The sequence below is a fragment of the Myotis daubentonii genome, chromosome 3 (assembly GCF_963259705.1).
Source record: "Myotis daubentonii chromosome 3, mMyoDau2.1, whole genome shotgun sequence".
NCBI lineage: Eukaryota > Metazoa > Chordata > Mammalia > Chiroptera > Vespertilionidae > Myotis > Myotis daubentonii.
This window is the reverse complement of record NC_081842.1, coordinates 173,585,117-173,605,622: the sequence shown is the minus strand read 5'-3', so window position 1 is coordinate 173,605,622 and position 20,506 is coordinate 173,585,117. Positions and strand designations below refer to the sequence as shown.

General features: G+C 42.4%; 1 protein-coding gene across 4 annotated transcripts in view; it reads left to right on the top strand.

The window, feature by feature from the left end:
- Positions 1–20,506, top strand: part of CACHD1 (cache domain containing 1) — a 226,927-nt gene that overhangs the window by 188,515 nt on the left and 17,906 nt on the right. For all 4 annotated transcript variants that reach the window (XM_059689294.1, XM_059689296.1, XM_059689295.1 and 1 more), the window contains 8 exons: positions 48–165; positions 4,556–4,724; positions 9,408–9,550; positions 10,244–10,425; positions 12,079–12,189; positions 17,668–17,790; positions 18,921–19,020; positions 19,108–19,224. In XM_059689294.1, the coding sequence (XP_059545277.1) occupies positions 48–165; positions 4,556–4,724; positions 9,408–9,550; positions 10,244–10,425; positions 12,079–12,189; positions 17,668–17,790; positions 18,921–19,020; positions 19,108–19,224 (1,063 nt within the window). The remainder of the gene's footprint in view (positions 1–47; positions 166–4,555; positions 4,725–9,407; positions 9,551–10,243; positions 10,426–12,078; positions 12,190–17,667; positions 17,791–18,920; positions 19,021–19,107; positions 19,225–20,506) is intronic.

Genomic DNA, 20,506 nt, shown 5'->3' with positions numbered 1-20,506 from the left:
TAATTTTATCATTGGCCTGAAATATTTCATTCTGTTTGACTACACAGCCTTCCTCTGGGCAGTCAGATTATCGCAGTGCCTGTGAACTCATCCCTGTCCTGGCACATAAACAAGCTGAGAGAGACCGGGAAGCAGGCGTACAACGTCAGCTACGCCTGGAAGATGGTGAGTGAGAGGACGCGCCGTTGCCTGAGCAGCCATGGGTACAGGAATTCTAGGGACCTTGTGTTGGATCATGTTACCAATCAGTTTTAAAGTGGTTGGAAAAAGAAGAGATACTCCAGATGTTTTATAATTTTTTCCCTTTTTTATTTATGAAACCAGTTATTATTCATGATAAATGAATCAAACTGAATATGCAGTAGACAGTAAACTGTGCCCTTCCCTCCCTCCTGGCTTTGACCTCCCATTCTCCGTAAATAATCACTTTGGTCAATTTCCAGAAAATTTTTATGCACACACAGGCATATAGATCAGTGTACATGTCTATGTTAGTGTGCATGCACGTTTAATGGCTATGTAATTTATATAAATGGACACAGTTTTTTTTAACAGTCCCTTATGTATGCACAGTTAGGTTATATCCAGTGAATTTTTATCATTTTAAATTCAAATTGTGGAAGTTGGGAATTTAAAAAAGAGATATGAAAACATAAATGCCCTCTGCTAACATATTCCAAGGGAAAGGAACTTTCATATTAGAATTTGGATAATTCACATTCATCACTAGTGCGTTGACACATTAGCCATAACGTGTGGTACCCATTTCAGCTTTTTTTTTTACCAGCCTCAGTCAGAGAGGGCGCCACAAAGTAATTGAATCTAAAACACACTGTCCATGTGATTTATGCTCCTGTCCTTAACTCCCTCTTGGAAGCATACCATAACATGCTGTTACGGGGCCTTGATATTGTAATTGACCAAAGGAAGAGTGGACTTGTATTTTTTTCCATCAAATTTCAATCACTAAACCTCAAATGCAGTCATCCTGGATTCCTTTGGATGGCCATATCTGGTGTTTAACCTTTTGATTCCAAATGGCTATTTATTTATCCCTTTAAAAACTTCTTACTGAACATTTATTATGAGCTAAGAAGAATGAAAAAGAATGATGCTCTCTCTGCCTTCATAGAGCATCCAGCCTAGTGGTGGATGCAGACAATTAAACAGCTTCAGACAGGTCTGTGTCTGACTTAGGAATCACAAGGATTAGGAGTAGCCACTGTGGTTTAGACATGACTCTCCTCTAATCTTCTCATTTGGTTCTTAAAGCATCATAATGGCAGCAGTGATTTCTACATTGGAAACAAAAGGCAACAAAATACTAAATGAAACTTTTTGAGAAACGTACATCTACAAGCCTAATCCTACTGGTATTTTATTGTTTGACTAGAGGCCTGGTGCATGAATTCATGCACCAGTGGGGTCCCTCAACCTGGCCTGCGGGATCGGGCCAAAACCGGCTCTCCAACATCCCCTGAGGGGTCCCGGATTGCGAGAGGGCACAGGCCAGGCCGAGGGACCCCACCAGTGCACGATCAGGGCCAGGGAGGGACTCGGGAGGTTGGCCTGCTGGGGAGGGACCGCTGGAGGGTTCCAGGGTGTCTCGCTCAGTCTGGATCGGCTGGACCCCAGCAGCAAGCTAACCTACCAGTCAAGTGTCTGCCCCCTGGCGGTCAGTGCACGTCATAGCGACCGGTTTACTGTCTGCCCCCAAATGGTCAGTGCATGTCATAGTGAGCAGTTGAGCAGCCTTAGCATATAATTAGTATATATGCTTTGATTGGTTGAACGGACGACCAGACACTTAGCATATTAGGCTTTTATTATATAGGATAGTACAGATTTGAAATTCTGAGTCAGCTCATCTTCAGGAATTTTTTTTTTTGAGAACGATTGGACCATCGGCCCTTATTTTTTGTATTAATAGAGTTTTTAAATAAAGATGAATTATTTAATTTTCACATCAGAAAAGGTGAGCCAGGCACCAGAATACTTCATTGAAAAATACTTTTATATTTGAAATTGGAGATTGGTTACCTGCAGTGCAACCTGAATGAAAGCAACTCGGTTATATCCTGGGAAAATATCTACCTTTATATGTGTTGGCATTGAAAGAGAAAGAAGGAAACATAGGCATTCTTTAAAACCTTCTTTGTAGAGTAAATAAACCCAGTGTTAACATTTTTTAAAAAAAGTATTATCTTCTTAAGATAGATGTTGTTATTTTTTCAGTGTTACTGGTAAATTCTGGCCATTCTGCTCCGCCAAATAGGTGTAATCATGAAATCACTTCAGATAGTTCTCAGAGTTCTGAAATTGTCAAGAACATCACTATTAGGTGAAAAATGAAAGAGGTAATAATAAATAATGAGATTGGAGTTTAAAAGACTGGCCTGGTTACCCAGCAGGAAGAGTAAATATTTTTTTTGAGTTACTTTAGGGAGAAGGTACTCATCGTGTCCTCAGGAATAAAATGAATTCCTCTACTAAATACAATCCAAATAGACTCAGCTCATGCTGAGAATAATTGGTTAAACTGCTTAGCATCCATACATGTAGCGGACAGATATGGATGGATTATTTCACGGAATTAATTTAAATGGAACATGAGGGGTTATGTTAGGAGTGTTAAGAGATTACGACTCTGTCACTGTGGAACCCAAGTCCATCTTCAAGCATTTGAGGAGGCTGCATGCTGTGAGGGATGGAAGGAAGTACGGACTATAAGACAGTATCACAGTGTTCCTGCACTGCACAGCCTTGCTTCCCTTCAAAACATGAATCCCGTGGGCAGCCAGTGAGAAAACCACTCCCAGTCATGGGGAGCCTCTCTGGGTGCATCATAGTCCTGATGAGAACACAATAGAAAGGCCTGTGTTGAAATCTGTTTTCCTTTCTAGTTAAGAACTATGTATAAACGTAAATAGTTATAAAGCATTCTGGGGTAACTTTGTCTTTAATTTTTTTCTAATTGTTTAATTACAGTTGATATACAACATTATATTAGTTTTAGGTATAACAACATGCTGATTCGACATGTATATACTTTATGAAGTGATAATCCCAATAGGTCCAAGACTTGGGTAACTTCTTATTTTTCTCTTCCAGAATAGACACAATTATAAAATGATATTCTGGCCCGTCAGCAAAGTATTTATCTTTTGGTTCCTTGGAACACGCAACCCAGGAAACAAACTCGAAGGATGACTCAGTGAAAAGGGAACGGGGAAGGCGTGAATGCCCCTTCAGAACACCCTGTCATTTTCTAATTTTGTGGGTGGAGGAAAAGGATTCAGTTTGCGAATCTAATTGAACATCCTTGGCAGGGGTACTTGAAAGCAATACCAGGGAGATGCAGATTTCTCCCGTGTTTAAAAAGATTCTGCCACCATCCTCACAAACCCTAAATTACACTGAATGCTAACCTGCCTCGTTAGCATTTTCTCCGCAGTCATTAAGTAAACCCTTTGAGCTGCATTATTTCTGACTTAGCTGGTTACCACTCTTTTCACTTATTTGCAGGCTACCTTTTAAATAGATTCCATCCATCTCCTGATGTAATAGACTTAAGTAGTCTGGCTCTCTGCTGTTTTTAAGTTAAGGAGCAAGGACTAAATAGCTCGACTTGCCTTTGCTACTTTGGTGGACAGTTTTCCCAACAAATTTTAGGCGAGCATTCATTTCTAGGAGCAACGTGCGTTTGAAAGGGCTCTGATGTGTGCGCGTCATAGTTTAGGCTAAGCCACAGCACATTGCTTCCCCTGGGCTGGAGTGGCAGGTCAGGCGGCTTTGTGAGGGAGTCACAGGATGTGCACATGTCATGAGTGGGAGATCCTGGTCATCTCTAACCAAGCAAAGAGAAACTTGAGAATATAATGAATAAACCAGATTTGGTATGGGCTGTGTATGTGGAGTCATAATTTGCTTTTAAAATAGGCAGCTCTAAAAACACTCATTGTGCCCAGCCGGCGTATCTCAGTGGTTGAGCGTCGACCTATGAACCAGGAGTTCACAGTTCGATCCCCGGTCAGGACACATGCCCAGGTTGTGGGCTCGATCCCCAGTGTGGGGTGTGCAGGAGACAGCCGATTGATGATTCTCTCTCATCGTTGATGTTTCTATTTCTCCTTCTCCATTCCTCTCAGAAATCAATAAAAATATATTTTATAAAAATAAATAAAAATACTCATTGCAAAAGCAACTATGTATTTTTTAATGCATCTCAAACCCCATAACGGTCGTGTTCACGTGCCATGTTCCTGCTTAAATAAGCAAAGGAGGGCCGGGGTCGCTGTGTCAAAGGGACTCGAGTTCGAGTTTCTAATCCCTTCATTAGCTCTGTGATTTCCTGTCCCATACATTCATTTCTTTCTGTAAGAAAGGAAAATAGGAAACATAAAATGTAATCTTTTGCCAGAGATAGTGTCTATCACCCCATCTTCACATCTGTCATCCCCTCATCAAATACTTTTCCATGTGGGATAGAAGACAGAGCGGAATTCGCAGGGACCTTCATTTTCTGTATTAGAAATTCTCTATCAATTTTTTTCAGGTACAAGACACTTCCTTTATTCTCTGTATTGTGGTGATACAACCAGAAATACCTGTCAGACAACTGAAGAACCTCAACACCGTGCCCAGCAGCAAGCTGCTGTACCACCGTCTGGACCTCCTGGGCCAGCCCAGTGCGTGTCTCCACTTCAGACAGCTGGCCACTCTAGGTAAAGCCTTGCCCTGCCCAGCTTCCTCTGTGGTCTTACTCGGAACAGTTCACCATACACATCAGTTTGAATTTTTTAAAAATGTGCAGGCCTGCAGTGCCAGTTTCGGGATACAGACCTGAAAACATTTTGAGGCCTGGCCTTGGATGGAGTTCTCCAGCAGACACTGAGATGAGGCTGTGTGTGTGGATGATTTATTACTGGTGGGTTCTCAGAGGAAACCAGTGACCAAGTGAGGGGGACAGGATAGGGAAGGAGGAGAGAGCAGGCAAGAGTTTAATTTTAGGTAAGCTCCCAGCCTCAGCCTAACCCTGATTCTATAGGGGGGCTTTGGAGTATAAATTATACTGTGTGGGTTGCCCAGACTCAAGAAAGGTGCTGCACTTCCCTATTCCATAGTCACTGTCAGCTTTCTGCCAGTGCCGGCAAAGAGGTGTTAGTGGCCCAGAGACAGTCCACCCAAGAGAGTCGCAGAGATGACCTGCTAAAATCAGGTGTGGGGACTTGGGGGGATAGAGGGCAGGAGGTGGAGAAATAGTAAAAGGAATCCCTATATATCTATATCGCATATCTGTATCTGCCACAGGCCCCTGTCTTCCAAAGAGCTTAGGAAATAGGCAAAGAAAGCCAAAGGGAATTAATACTTGTATGTGCCAGGAATTGGACATTCATCCTCTGAGTTGACCTATTATAGATGAGGGCATCAGGTTTATTGGAAACACGGACTGTTCCCAAGGTAGCACAGAAAGCAGCAAGGCTGTGATTGACTCATGTTCCTCCCAGGCCACGATGCCACCTCCTGTATCGCACGCTGCCATGTGCCAGGCCCATGCTGGGCACTTGTAGTGTGTACTGTTGATACAACACAGTGTGCTCACAGTACTGTAAACTTCTCTTTTCCACTGTTGAAATACTTGGGGTTTAAAATTCATGACTAAGAATCATTAGACCGTCAGCCCACGGAGTAGGGGGGTGGGGGAAGAGGATGAAGGATAGAAGCCACCAGGCTGAAGGTTACATGGGAGAGCGCTTGTGTTTGGGTTCCTTGTTTAAACTTGGTCCTAGGGAGTTTCTGTCTGGATAGGAGATCAGGGGAGCAGGGCAGCCAAGCAGCCTCTCCCAGGACACGGTCCAGCAGCGCAGACTCTGGGAAAGGGCCAGAGGTGTCCATCAGAAAAGGTTGGAGTTGACATGTGTTTGTTGAATTTAGGTTTTATCTTTGGTTTTCATGCAGGAGAGTATGTATGCCCTTTAATTCACATTTTTAAGAAATGCTTACTGAAGTGCTAGGATGTGCGTGATTCTCTTAAGTGCTGTGGGGGCAAGGTAAGTATGACTGCTGGTGAATATGAGGTCACTATTCTGAGATTTGAGATGGTGACGTGCAGCAGTTTTTCTAGATGAGAGAAAAGCTCGAGCCTAGACTGTTCACGGCCTTTGGAATAACCCTCATAGCTGCACTGTCTGGTATGGTAGCCACTAGCCTCATGTGGCTACTGAGCACTTGACATGTGACTAGTCCAACTTGGGATTCACTGTAAGTGTAAAATATTTAACTTTTTATACTGATTACATGTTAAAGTGATAATGTTTTGGATAGATTGGATTTCATAAAATATACTGATAAAATTAATTTAAACTGTTTGCTTTTACTTTTCTTAATGAGACTACTGGAAATTTTTGAATTAGATTTGGGATTGCATTATATTTCAGTTGCCTAGTGCTGCCTAGTAGAGATAGTCAGAAATGTAGTTTATCAGCTCACATACTTTGCATGAGATGAATGGACTGATCCTGCATCACACAGACAGACCTCAGGCCAGTGGCTGATTTTCACTAGACACTCTCACCACCTGACTTCTCCTTGACAGTAGGACCCCTTCTCACCCCAGGACAATGTGGAGGGGCATCGAGAGCAGCTTAGTAACAGTTGGTAATGAAAGTGATGCAAAATCCTATATAATAAAAGGGTAATATGCAAATTGACCCTAACAGCAGAACAACTGGGAATGACTGGTCACTATGACACACAATAATCACCAGGGAGCAGACGCTCAATGCAGGAGCTGCCCCCTAGTGGTCAGTGCACTCCCACAGGGGGAGCTCTACTCAGCCACAAGCCAGGCTGATGTCTGCCAGCACAGAGGTGGTGGCGGGAGCCTCTCCCGCCTCCTCAGCAACGCTAAGGATGTCCAACTGCAGCTTAGACCTGCTCCCCACTGGAAAGTGGACATCCCCATAGGGCTGCCGGGCTGCCAGAGGGATGTCTGACTGCCAGCTTAGGCCCGATCCCCTGGGGAGTGGACCTAAGCCAGCAGGTGGTCATCCCCCGAGGGGTCCCAGACTGCGAGAGGACACAGGCCGGGCTGAGGGACCCCCTCAAGTGCACAAATTTTTGTGCACCGGGCCTCTAGTAATTATAATAAAAAGGGAATGGCAAAGAAGCGGTTTCCATCTAATTCTGTTGATGATGGAGATTTTGAGCCAGTGTGTCCAATATGTATCAGAGCTCCCTCGGGAGAGCTGACGGAGGGACATTGTCTTTCCTGGTACACGAAGAAGTAAAGAACTTTTCAGTGTATATAAACCATTGTGGTTAAATATACATATAAGTATACAAGTATATGGGTACCTTCTAGACATAAAGCCTTGTGTCCTCTCGTGCTTGGTTCTCTCTCCCTCAGTCCCTCTTACTGCAGCGAGCTTTCCTAAAATGCAGGTCTCCGTCACTACAAGAAAGGTCCATCCCCAAGGTGCCTCTCCTCCTCTTACCTCTGACCTTACACTTTTGTCTCTGAAATACTATGTTACCTTTTAGCATTTTTTATATTATTGCATGATTCTTATGTTGTTGTTTTCTTTCTCCTTTTTAAAATTCCTTGTCTCTCTAACTGGGCCCTAAGCTCTCTGAGTTCAGAGACAGTCCTCTTTCTCTGGCACGTTCCTACATGAAGGCCCATGAACACAGCACACTGCTAGGCAGCCTACCTTGTTTAAGCCTCTTAGATATGAATAGAATAATAATCTCCCAGGCTACCCCCTGCTGGTAGCATGAGAATGAGGTGAGACAGCATTCCTAGAAGCACCCTCTCTGGTAATGGTCAACTACTTAACCCTGACCCATCCTTCTGAGGACAACAAAACTCCTGGATGGAAACCCTGTTTAAAAAATTCTTCTTGAAAAGCATCAAAGAACTGACATGCTAGTTAGGTCCTGGGTCAACATATAGGAAAATCTAAGAACTCAGAGAAGAAAGTGAACACCTTAAAGCCACTTTTGCAGTGAACATATTCACCAATCCAGAAGAAACAACTGTGAAATTAAACTGTGCTTTACGTAGCTGCTTATGGCTGCGGGGAGAGGCAGAAATCAAATCCCAGGTCTCCAGAAGGTGGAGACTGATAAATAATGCCCCTCCCCTTCCGTATACATGCTTTTAGCAGAGGTCTTATCAGACTTCATCTTGAGGTAGGGATGAATTGAAACTAAATCAACCCTTGACTTGGAATTCCTGTCATCTGCGTGGTCTAAGGAATCTCAGGCATTAACTAGTCGTGGACTAGTTGAATACCAAAGTCCCACCATGCATCACTTAGGCTAGTATCCAGTCTCCTTATTGGGATGTGTTTTGGCCTTACCACCTGCCCCCTCTGGGGGGCGAGGGAAGGGGCACCTGGCAGAATCACACAACATTCCTCTCTGGAGGAAGGTATTCCTGTCCTGTTAGGCCTCAACTATTCTTACTAATTTGTCTAACGTCCAGCACCGTCAGAAATAACTAGGCCACAAGGGAACAGGACACCATGACTGAGAACTAACAAAAGGAATAGAAAGTGACCCATAGATTTAAATGAGATAGGACACAGGATTCTAAAGCTTTTAAAAATAAGAATGAACAATGAAAAATGTCAAAGCCGAAAATAAGTGTTCATGATTTATCATGTAATTCACTGAGCATTTCTGTCTTAATAGAGAACAGGGCTTTTCCACTTAGATGGGATCAACAACGACATATGTCTAGGTAACTACTATCTTTCTACAGGCTTCGTTTATGCCAAGTTTGGCTGTACCCGGCTGTGAGGATCTTACTTTATTTTATTTTTGCATTGACTCCAATATTGCATTTTTCTTCCTAGATACTAATACCAGGGTGAACAATAATAGTGAGCACTGAGAGCACTTGCCGTGTGCCGAGCACCGATCTGCGTGCTTTAGATTTAACTCATTTGCTTTACATAGTATATTAGCTGATATAATTCTCACCATAGCTCTGTAAGGTTGGTGCAGTTATTTCACCCCCCCACCCCTCGCCGCCCTTTGCAGATGATAAAAACACCATGTTCAGTACAATTTTTGCCCAACATCACGCAGCCGGGAAACGGTGGAGCCCAGGTTCAACCCAGTCTGGCTCCGTGTCCTGTGCTGCCTCCTCGATCCTCATACGTATATCATGTGTAGCTCTCAGGCATTTTGCACCTTGGCCACACCAGCACTTGCATATATTTGTATGTGTATCTCCTCTGGTTCACTCATGATTGTAGCCCCACGTCGAGTTCTTTGCTTTCCTCTGGGAGACTCTAAGCCCCCACGGCAGACAGGGTGGCGGGGCCTTAGGGGCGCTTCTGTGGGGGCCTGAGAGGAAGGCCCGGCGTTCTCAGGCCTGTTTGTCTGCTGTCTTTCAGAGAGTCCAACCGTCATGCTGTCTGCTGGCAGCTTTTCCTCCCCCTACGAGCACCTCAGCCAGCCTGAGACAAAGCGCATGGTGGAGCACTACACAGCCTACCTCAGTGACAACACCCGCCTCATTGCCAACCCGGGGCTCAAAGTGAGTGCTGGCGTGGGGCCCCATCCCGGGCGCCCTGTGCCCAGGCCGGGAGGACCTGCTGACTGTGAGCCGTGGACGTGGGAAGGCCAGGCCTGGATCTGTGCCTCTCGGCTGGAGAGCCAGAAAGACAGCATGTGGCCGGGGGAGGTTGGTCGGTGATGCCCCTTCTGATGGATGAAGAAGCCCAGGAGCCAGATGAACAAGCCCTTTCAGGCCTTAGAATGCACGAGGGGTTTTCTAGGGGGGGAGGGGGGGTGTGAGAGTTAGAGACCAGTGACACTTTCCCAGGCCTGTTTTTCCCAGGAGAGAGAAGAAAAGTGCCCCTACCGTCTGTTGAGATCACTATGATGACGTTTAAGGAGCAGAGATTTAGCTGCCGTGTGTGTGTGTGTGTGTGTGTGTGTGTGTGTGTGTGTGTGTGTGTGATGCTTCTGTAGGATCTGTCCCTTTAAACGCAGAAAGTCTCACTAAAATGAACAATGGAGTAAATCCCATTCCCACATCCACGGACTGCATTTCAGTAAGCTTTTGTTTCCCCCAAGTGTGGCTGTGCCCATCTGCTGGGGCAAGACTTGGAGGAAGTAATTGGGCTTGGCTTCCCTGCCAGAGAGCGCTGGGCAGCGCTGCCAGCGGTCCCCTCTCCTTTCATGTGCGTCTTAAAGGATCCCCGCTATGTCTTCCTTTGTCTCCCAGTTCTCTGTCAGAAATGAAGTAATGGCTACCAGCCACGTCACAGATGAATGGATGACACAAATGGAAATGAGTAGCCTGAACACTTACATTGTCCGCCGTTACATAGCAACACCCAATGGCGTCCTCAGAATTTATCCTGGTTCCCTCATGGACAAAGCATTTGATCCCACTAGGAGACAATGGTGAGTTTTCGGGGCTTCCATTATCAAAGGTTCCCCCCCAAACCCTGGAGAGACATGATAAGTACATACTATAAAGCAACTTCAGGCGGTCACACCAAAGAAGGTGCTTTCATGGCAGTGAAAACATGTTTTTGCATAGTGTGTTGTTGTTTTTAATGTACTAGCAACAGCTTTGTGGGTTTCCTCTGTGTTCAGTGTTTTCATCTCTTCATTGAAATTTTGAGACTGAAATGCTTTATGCTCAGCCATTTCCATTCCTAGTAGTTCGTTGGATTCTACCTTGTGTGCAGTGTGTCTATAGTGGGCATACTTAATGTCACTGCGCATGTTTATGGCATCCTATTACAGCTCAGGTGTGACCTATGGAAAATAAACAAGTACGAATTCAAAAACTTTTTTTTTTTTACTTCTGGGCTTTCTTTTTCTCTGATTTTCAAAAACAAATGCTAGTCAGATGGTATAGCAGGGGAGCAATTTGGGCATAAAAACAAGATTTCTAGTCTTGTGCTGCTTGGTAACTAAGTCACTCATGAGTCGGCTCTTGTTTTACTGCCTGTTTCCCCACCCTTCCCAATCCAGGATGCATTTTTACGTGTCCAGTTGTATTTGTTTCTACTTCATTCATTAATCTATTTTTATTTTAGCCTCTAAAACATATAGACCAGTGGTTCCCAAGGTGGGGCACCCGCCCCACAGAGAGGCAATTTGACGTTTAAGAGGGGCAATCCCAGAGGTATTAACAGTGAATTTTTTGCATTTGTTATGGTTCAAGGATCCTCATAAACAGCATATAAATATATATTATGATATATTTATGCATTTCAGTTCTCTATTATATGTTTTGAAACTATTTGCTATTTTTTCATATCACTTCATATTATTATTATTATTTAACAATTTCTTAATGATTTCTTCCTCGGTACTTCAGCTGTCGTTCTTTTATTTTTCTCTTTCATGGATGCCATGTTCTTTGGAAGCTTGTTTAGATCAAGTTAATGGTTAGACTTCTTCCACATGAACAGGAGTTCGCTTTTTGAATAATAAGAATTATATGTCACGTGGGGCATCAGGATTTTAGAGATGCTTAGGTGGGGCATGGCCAAAAGAAAGGTTGGGTGCCGCTGATCTAGACTATAGGTCTTGTTAAAAGCTCAGACATATCCTGAGTTCCGTATCTTTTTTAAAGGAAAATTTTAGATTTTCTTGACCTCTTGTATTGATGCTACTATGGTCAGACATAAAAGATATGAACCCTTTTGAATTTTATTGTAACATAGGCACTATTTATAGTAAATGCTTTTACCATTTTACACTTTTTTTCAATTACAGTTGTGTTCAGTGTTATTTTATATTAGCTTCAGATGTGCATTGTAGTGGTTGGACAATCACATACTTTACAAAGTGTTCTCCCTGATATTTCCAGTGCCCACCTGGCACCATACACAGTTATTACAATGTCAGCGACTATATTTCCTGTGCTATACTTTGCATCCCCATGACTATTTTTTAACTACCAATCTGCACTTCTCAATCCCTTCACTTTTTTCAGCCAGTCCCCCATAAATATTTTTTGAGTTACCAGCTGCCGTTTCTTTGGAATTCACAGAGTTGTTCATATCCTAAAGTGATGTAACTTTCTTTGGTCTCTACTAGGTATCTCCATGCAGTAGCTAATCCAGGGTTGATTTCCTTGACTGGCCCTTACTTAGATGTTGGAGGAGCTGGCTACGTGGTGACTATTAGCCATACAATTCATTCATCCAGGTAATATTTTCATTAGTTCTTAGTCATTTCTTGAACATGGCAAGGGTATTTTGAAAATTTAAATAGGTTAATGGCAAAAGTGTGGCCTTTGAAGTGAAGCAAGCTGAGGTTTGATTGTCTTTTTTTTTTAATGTTTTAACTGATTACAGAGAGAGGAAGGGAGAGGGAGAGAGAAAGATAGAAACATCAATGATGAGAGAGAATCATGGACCAGCTGCCTCCTGCACGCCCCTACAGGGGATCGAGCCCACAACCCAGGCATGTGCCCTTGATCAGAATCGAACTCGGGACCCTTTAGTCCGAAGGCTGATGCTCTGGCCACTGAGCCAAACCGGCCAGGGCTTGAATGTCTTCTTTAGCCGTGTCCTCTCGGATTCCCTGGGCTTCCCTCTGCCATCTGTAAAATGGGGATAATAACACCTCACAAGGCTGTCATGGTTGAGTCATGAAAAGCTCTTACCCTGTTCTTGGCAGCCAGGATGATGCATGTGAAGAAGAAAAAGAAGGATGTTAGATTCACTAGAGCAGTTTGTAGAAATGCCAGGCTTACCCCAATCAAAGAAATAGCAATAGGAGCCTGACAATTAATCATTACCAGAGAGTGTTTTCTGGTAATTAATCATTACCAGGGAGCATTCTCAGTGAAGGGAGAAAAATATCAAGACATCACATTTATTTCCTCTTGTATTGCAGTCTAACTCTAGAACAGTGATGGCGAACCTATGACACCTCTGACACGCGAACTCATTTTTTTGGTTGATTTTTCTTTGTTAAATGGCATTTAAATATATAAAATAAATATCAAAAATACAAGTCTTTGTTTTACTATGGTTGCAAATATCAAAAAATTTCTATATGTGACACGGCACCAGAGTTAAGTTAGGGTTTTTCAAAATGCTGACACGCCGAGCTCAAAAGGTTCGCCATCACTGCTCTAGAACCATATAGGAGCCTGTTGTTTTTATTTTGTCCTCCCACTGCCTCCTGAAAAATAAAAAGGCATTTTAAAAATTGATTTTCCAGGAATGCTATAAAATGTCAGTATCACTGTAAATATATTTAGGGTGCTGTATATTTCCTGCTTTTGAAGTTTCAGTATTTAAACTACAAATGTCAGTGAAATGTTGGGTGGAAAGGCAAGTCAAACACATTAAACTGTTTTAATCCCTTCATTATACAAATAGCTGTTTTTCCCTAGTGACTAAGAAAGACCATATTTTGACGAGTACCTGTAATGATACCTTAAAATTTATGGGAGACAGATTTCCTTGCTCAACCTTATGCTTCTCACTGGTGCTCATTATATACCAAGTGATTGACATTCGGTAAATTCTTCTAAGGCAGGTTCATTGGGAGTAAGAATTTGGAAGCAGCTCTGTGTGGAATTTCAATCATGACCTGTGTCTCCGTGGAAAGCAGGGCCCTGCCGCCAGCCAAGTGTTGATTCCTTTGCAGGGCACTGTAACTGTTTGGCTCAATCAGCTGCTCCCATCATACAATATTTCACATGTAAACAAGGAAACGCTCAGTTAGAACAGATTTTTTCCCATGCTTTCATTAACAGACCATCTGCTAGGCATACGCCTACTATTGTCTGAATGGCAACACTGATCAGTTGAGAAAAAGTAAACAAAGGTGATTTCTTTGAGGGGACAGCAGTCACCTTGGCCTTTGAGGACAATGGAATGGGCTCTGAAGGATATTATTAGGAGGCAGGTCGCAAACAACGACCCGTGTGTTTCTTCCTTAGTCTCTGGCGTTCCATCAGGCTTGTCCCACCTGGCCACTCCTCCACACCCCTTAGCTCTCCCTTCTACCTTCTATACAGTATTCCTTTTGTTGGTGGAGTGGGGTTGCCACAGGAAGGTGCAGGTTTTTGTGCTCATGTGCATATGCACATATACATGTTTTTGTTGGGGTTTGAATGGGTGGAAGAATTTCCATTGAGTTTACTTATAAATATTTACGGCTTTAGTCCAAATGGAGCATGATGGAAATGTGATGGGCTTTCAAATGAGAAATACCTGCATTCAATTTCCTTATTTTGGTTAGTTTTTAGAGTGTGTTTAAACTATACAAGGTTAGTTATTTGAGTGTAGCAAGAGTTAAATGGCCATTTAAATTCTGGGTTCTGTCCACCAGTCCCTCAGTGAGAATGAATTCCAGGAATAAGTACCCGCTCTTGCCTTGATCAATGTACAGTCTTGGGGACTTGTTATTTGAACATTTTTCTCAGCTGAGCGTGCTTTTCTTATTTAAAGCCACGTACTTTTCATTCAACACAGTTTATCATGCAAGTCAACCACCTCTTCTGGCTCTCAAGCAGAGCCTCTGTAGCTTTAATGGGTGTATTGGTAGATGGGCTCTCTGCAAAGGCAGTTTTTTTCAAATAATTGCTAGTGAATCTGGCCTCATGTGCCAGCTTGAGAGCCTGACCTCCTCCTCAGATCTGATTCTGCTCTAAAAAAGTACATTTGCCACTTCCTATTTGTATGACTATAAACAAGTTCCTTCTTGCCTTGGTTTCTTAGCCTATGAAAGGAATATTTGGTTCTATCTCAAAAGATTCTTCAAGGATTACATTAAATAATGCATGTGAAGCTCTTAGAACAGTGCCTGGCACATGGTAAGGGCTCAATACATGTTGTATACTTATTATTATTGTTCCCTGACCTCCTGGCCTCGCATGCACAACAGAGACAGTAATGCCCATGTTGAATGAGGTGATGTGTGTAAAATGCTTAGCCCTCTACTTGACAATATCCAATCCCAAATAAGTGGCAGTTATTTTTATCATCATTCCATTCGTGCTTTAAATTTCTGGCGTGTTCATAGGTCAGAGGAGAGAATTTAAGCTGATGTTCAGCTTATCGGGAGGCATCGTCATTCATCGTTGGTTTATGGCAGTGGTTTGGCTGATAGCTTGGGGAGGAGCTTTTCTAACTCAACGCTCACTTACCAGATTCTTCCAAGAACATCATTAGTGGCCTGAGAATTGAGGTGTGCCTCTTTGGAGAATGATAATGCTGATAAAGATGATGAAGTACAGTCAGCGATTAGGGACTGATCATTTGAGTCCTTGGCAGAGAAAATCTCACAAACAGCGTGGCCTATTGTACGTAGAAATGTCAGCGTTGTTTGATTTTTCTATGGGAATCTTTGAGAGTTGCTATGGTAACAGTGTACATTTTTGAAATGCAGGTAAAATATGAATGTTAGACTTACATGGGCAATATGCATGCTTTTACTTCAGCATGTGGATCATATTGGAGCAGATGACAGTCAAACAGAGGACATCATCTTAACTTGTCCCCAAAGACCTGAGTTGTATTTTTTACTGAGGCAGCTGAAGTAGTGCAGAAAGAGCCAGATTTCCATACTGGACTCTGTATCATAAATAAAAGGTGATCAATCTTGTTTAAGTCTTCTAACCATTCTAAACCTAATTTTTCATTTATTAAGTAGGAACTATAATTCCTTTCTGACATCTTTGCAGGAGATGGAATAGATCATGTAAAATTGCTTGGAACCTCTTAAGGAGACAGTGTAACCTAATGGTTAGTGGTATTATATACTTTGGAGTTGCAGACACTGACTTTAAATTCCTGCTTCCACTAGTTGTTCACTGTGAGACTTTGGCCAAATACTTAATCTTCCCCAAGCGTCAGTTTCCTAGAAATGATAAAGCCTCATAAGTTTTTTGTGAAGACATCATTGAAATGATAACAGAGTGCCTATCAGTTGTGACTATTCAGTAAATGGAAGCTGTTACTATTATCGCAATGGTGGCTGTTATTTAGACTCATCACTCTCCTGGACAGCCAAAAGAGGTTTAAATTTCTTTTGACTGATTCTTCAGGAAAACATTTGCTATGAAGCACAAATCCCATGTAAGGTATTAACTCATTAATTTCTTTCACGGTGGAATTTAAGTTACTTCAGTAATAATGAGGCTCTTATTGAGGCAATACCCTCTCAAAGATAATCCCACACGATCCTCCCCCATCCCATGCCAAACACACTTTGGTAGCAAAACTCTGATAGAAATTTTAGTATGGGTTATGGTCCCTTTTTTCCAGTGGTTATTTTGGGGAAGGGGGTTTGGAATGGGGATGCGGTCTGGGGTGATAGAAGTTAGTTTCAATGTTGACAGTAACTAGAAGGAGTCAGTTGTCTACATGGCACGGCTAATTTCACTCCCAAATTCTGATTTTCCAAAAGAGGATTTCACTTGGGGAAGTTCCTTCTGAACTTTCCAATTAAAATTTTTAAGATTTTTGTCAATAGCATTGCCATTTTTCTTTTGGTGTTTTCTTTATAAAGAGATCAGTTGGGTGGACGATGATAATTATGGACTCTTGGAATGTGCCATGTTGGGTAAACCTTGAAAACTCCCAGCCACAAAAGGGGCCACGTAACCAAGCCCTTTCAACTGCTCGTGGACATGGATTAAGAAGAACCTAGGTTCCAAGTGAGAAGCCAATGCTTCTGATACATATCCGGCAATTTCTCTGAAAGAATAATGAATTCATACTGTCCACAGCTGAGTTTTAAGCCCTATATAGTTGTGTGTATGTGTGTGTGTGTGTGTGTGTTTTAGAATAACTTTTACTAAAACACCTTACTGGGTATTTTTTTATATGTTTGGCAGCTTGGTAAGTACTGTAAATATACTACCTCATTTAATAGCTTTACGAAATAGATAATTATCCCCACTTTCAGATCAGAAAACTGAAGCTTAAAAGGTGAAGTATTGTCCCAGGAGCCACAGAGATAGAAACCAACAGGGTCAGGATTTGATCCCAGATCTGCTTGATTCCAGAGCTAAAAGGGTAGCACCATGTTGTACTGCCCAACTTTGTCTTCCTTGGCACTCCTGTTTTTGAGACTAGGTGAAAGATCTGGCCTATGAACCAGGAGAGTCTTGTTCTAAAATATGAGTTGTGTTTTGCTTGGAGCCAACGTCAGTATTATAGAAGGAAAACTTGTTTTTACTAAATTTTTTTGTGACCTTAACACTAGTCAGTTAACCTTTGGGAGATCTCAGTTTCTCTACCTATAATTAAGGGGATGACTCAGGCTCCTTGTCTATAGGTTCCCAGTTGTGAGGAACCATAGTAGCCACGCATCCAGCCTGCTACTTGATGCCTATTCCCTCCCACCCTCATGTTCTTGCCAAAGAGTAGTCCAGTCATTGTCTGAACATCTGTAGTCAGGACTAGCCATATTCCACAGCTGCACCTTACTTGGGCTGGTCTCTTTTTTTAGAAACTTCTACCTTTCGTCCTAACTTTTCCTCTCATCACATCTCCATGTTACGCTAGCTCAGTCATTTAATTGATGGTTTTTATAGGGGTGGAAAGTGTGGAGGAACAGTAGGCATGCATTTCTCATATCATGCAATGTCCTTATGATGAGCATGGCTTTTACCTTTAAATAACCATGCCTCCTCTTCTCTTTGATCTTGTTCACATGAAGTACACAGATGTCTTCTGGTCACACTGTGGCTGTGATGGGCATTGACTTCACGCTTAGATACTTCTACAAGGTTCTGATGGACTTATTGCCTGTTTGTAACCAAGATGGCGGCAACAAAATAAGGTAAGCTTTTGGGGGGCACCATTTCCTTCCTAGCTGCAAAATACAAGGAAAATGATGTCAGGTCTCTCTAGTTGAATGGCAACTACAGTGTCATGGTCAGGACCAGAAATTGAATCCGTGGTCTGAGTGTTTTATTAAGAAAGTTTTTCTAAGACGCCAGTTGTGATTTAGACAAACAGACCTGGCTTATAACAGAGAGCGTAACTGTGGCACAGGATTCTCTGAAAGCTCTTGTTTCTTTAGAAGTCAGTAATTAGAGGGTTCCTATGTCTGGGGTGTTAGAAAGACCAGAGGGTACTCTTGGGTAGCACTTTTGATGTTAACTTAGTTATTAAACCAAAGTCCTTGTGAGATATTTCAGATGCTTAGATTGTTCCTTTCACATTTCCCCAGAAAGAGGCTCATGGAACTAAAAGTCTTTTCCGCCTGAATTTCAAAAGAACATGTCTGATCAAAGCAAAGGCATTCCCTTGATTTAATGCAGGCCACTTTTAAAAATAGCGTTCTTATTTCAATCTCATGACCCATGCTTCATATCACTGCTAAGATTCACATTGGCCCTTAATGGGGAAATACAGGATTCATGGCAAATTGTTTTGAAGAGTGTAGAGTAAAATAGAGCAGAATATAGTCTTGATTAAAGCAGTTCTGGCTTTACTTATTTAGTATTTCCATCCAATATAGTTTTTATGTCTCCTGAATGTCATATTTTATGTATGCTTATCATCGAAAGGAGAAATTGTATGGTTTACTTCAGCTGTGTGCCTGTAAACATTCAAGGCCACTCTTTTCAGAATCTCCCTCCTCAAAATAAAGAATTAACTTCTTGCTTATACATCCTTGCCAAAGATCTTCGAGCCCATCTTCCTTGGACTGGTTGGTCACATTCTGTATGAACTGTAGGTGACGTCAGAGGCAGATGTAACGCTCTCATCTTAAACTGATCGATCCACCCCTCAAGAAGGATGTACCTGTTGACCTGACTGCCAGTCGTCTTCCATTTTATCAATGAGTATTTATTGAGAACCTGGAAAAAATGCAACTTGTTTTAGGGCTAGCAAGACCAATGCTCTGTGAAAGCACAGAAAAACAGCTCCAGCGACTGAGGGTTGTCACTTGTGTTGGTGCAGGTGTTTCATCATGGAGGACAGGGGTTACCTGGTGGCACATCCGACCCTCATTGACCCCAAAGGCCACGCGCCTGTGGAACAGCAGCACATCACCCACAAGGTATTTGTTGCAAAGCAGGTGGCTCAGCTCTCCCGCAGCCTGCAGCTCATTAATTACGTGGCCTGTGTCTTTGCTTGGCCTTCTTAGGAGCCCCTGGTAGCAAATGACATCCTGAACCACCCCAACTTCGTCAAGAAAAACTTGTGCAACAGCTTCAGTGACAGGACAGTACAGAGGTTTTACAAGTTCAACACTAGCCTTGTGGTAAGTCTGTTCCTTAACACTCTCGCATCCCTTCCCACTATGGAATATAAAGTAGAGTAATGCTGATGTTTATCTTGCTCTTGGCTGTTCCATTGAATTAGAGTTATAGAATTACAGGACAGGACCCGAGTCCAGCCCCCCAATATGACAACGGTGGGATATAAAGCCCAGAGTAGAGAAGTGACTGTTGTAAGTGCTCCCACCGGGTATTTTGTCTCAGTGCTGTTTGCTTAAAGACACTGAATGTCTGCTAACGCCTGTCCCACTCTCTTTTCTTAATACATGCGGCACCGTGTTTCTCTCTTCCTGTCTTCTAGACATCACTACGTCTCCTAAAATTCGTAAAGCTAACTTAGGTCAGCTCTTGGTCTTCCACCCTGTAAGATGGGAGTTCTCATGTACATCATCCAAAAGTCCTTTCTTTTCTTTAGCTTAGAATACTCTATGATTTGAGGGACTGCAAACTTACCTAAATAAATTTGTAAGTAATCCTAGCTGGGTGAGCACTAAAACAGATAATGTTGGAACCAACAATTAAAACAAAAAATTATCCAAAAGAAGAAAGCTTTTTATTTGAAATAGATTTTTACATCACTAAATGTATAATTAAAATTGATTTTAAAGATATGATAGCTTAAATGAAAATCCTAATTCTACTTAGTCTCCAAAAAAGCAACAGCAAAAACAGTTTTCTGGAGGAACAGAAGAATTTTTTAAATGAATATGTGAAAAGGAGAGTGTGTTCAGGACAAGAAAAGTGTTATTCCTCCGTTCAGAACCCATGTCATTCTAAGGAGCGCGCTCTCCAGAGGGGACATTGACAAACCTGAGCGTAGTGAGAGGGAAGCTGCCAGGGAAGGTTGTCCTATGGAAGTCTAACTTACCCGGTATCTACTATCATTTGTACCAAGATTTCACATGGAAAATAATACAATAATTAATAAATAATAATGCAAGAATAAACTATGTTTTACGTACTCACAGCTGTAAACCTGCTTTTGCCAACCCCTGTATGAATTAGGATCATTTCTTAATGGCATCAGTTATTCCAAAATGGACCTGGAGCATTCCTGGCTATTGGAGCTAACAGGATGCAAAGCCTATACTATTGCTTATATGGTAGAGGCCGGCATTTTCCAGGCAGTGGAAAATTTGCCTAGACCTCTAAGAACCCATTCAGTGCCGTGGCTCTCAGTTAGGCTTATCCTCCCCACGCAAGTGGAGGGCATGCTGGCATGGAAACAAGCATGCCTTTAAATAATTGGCCTACTACATAGGGTAC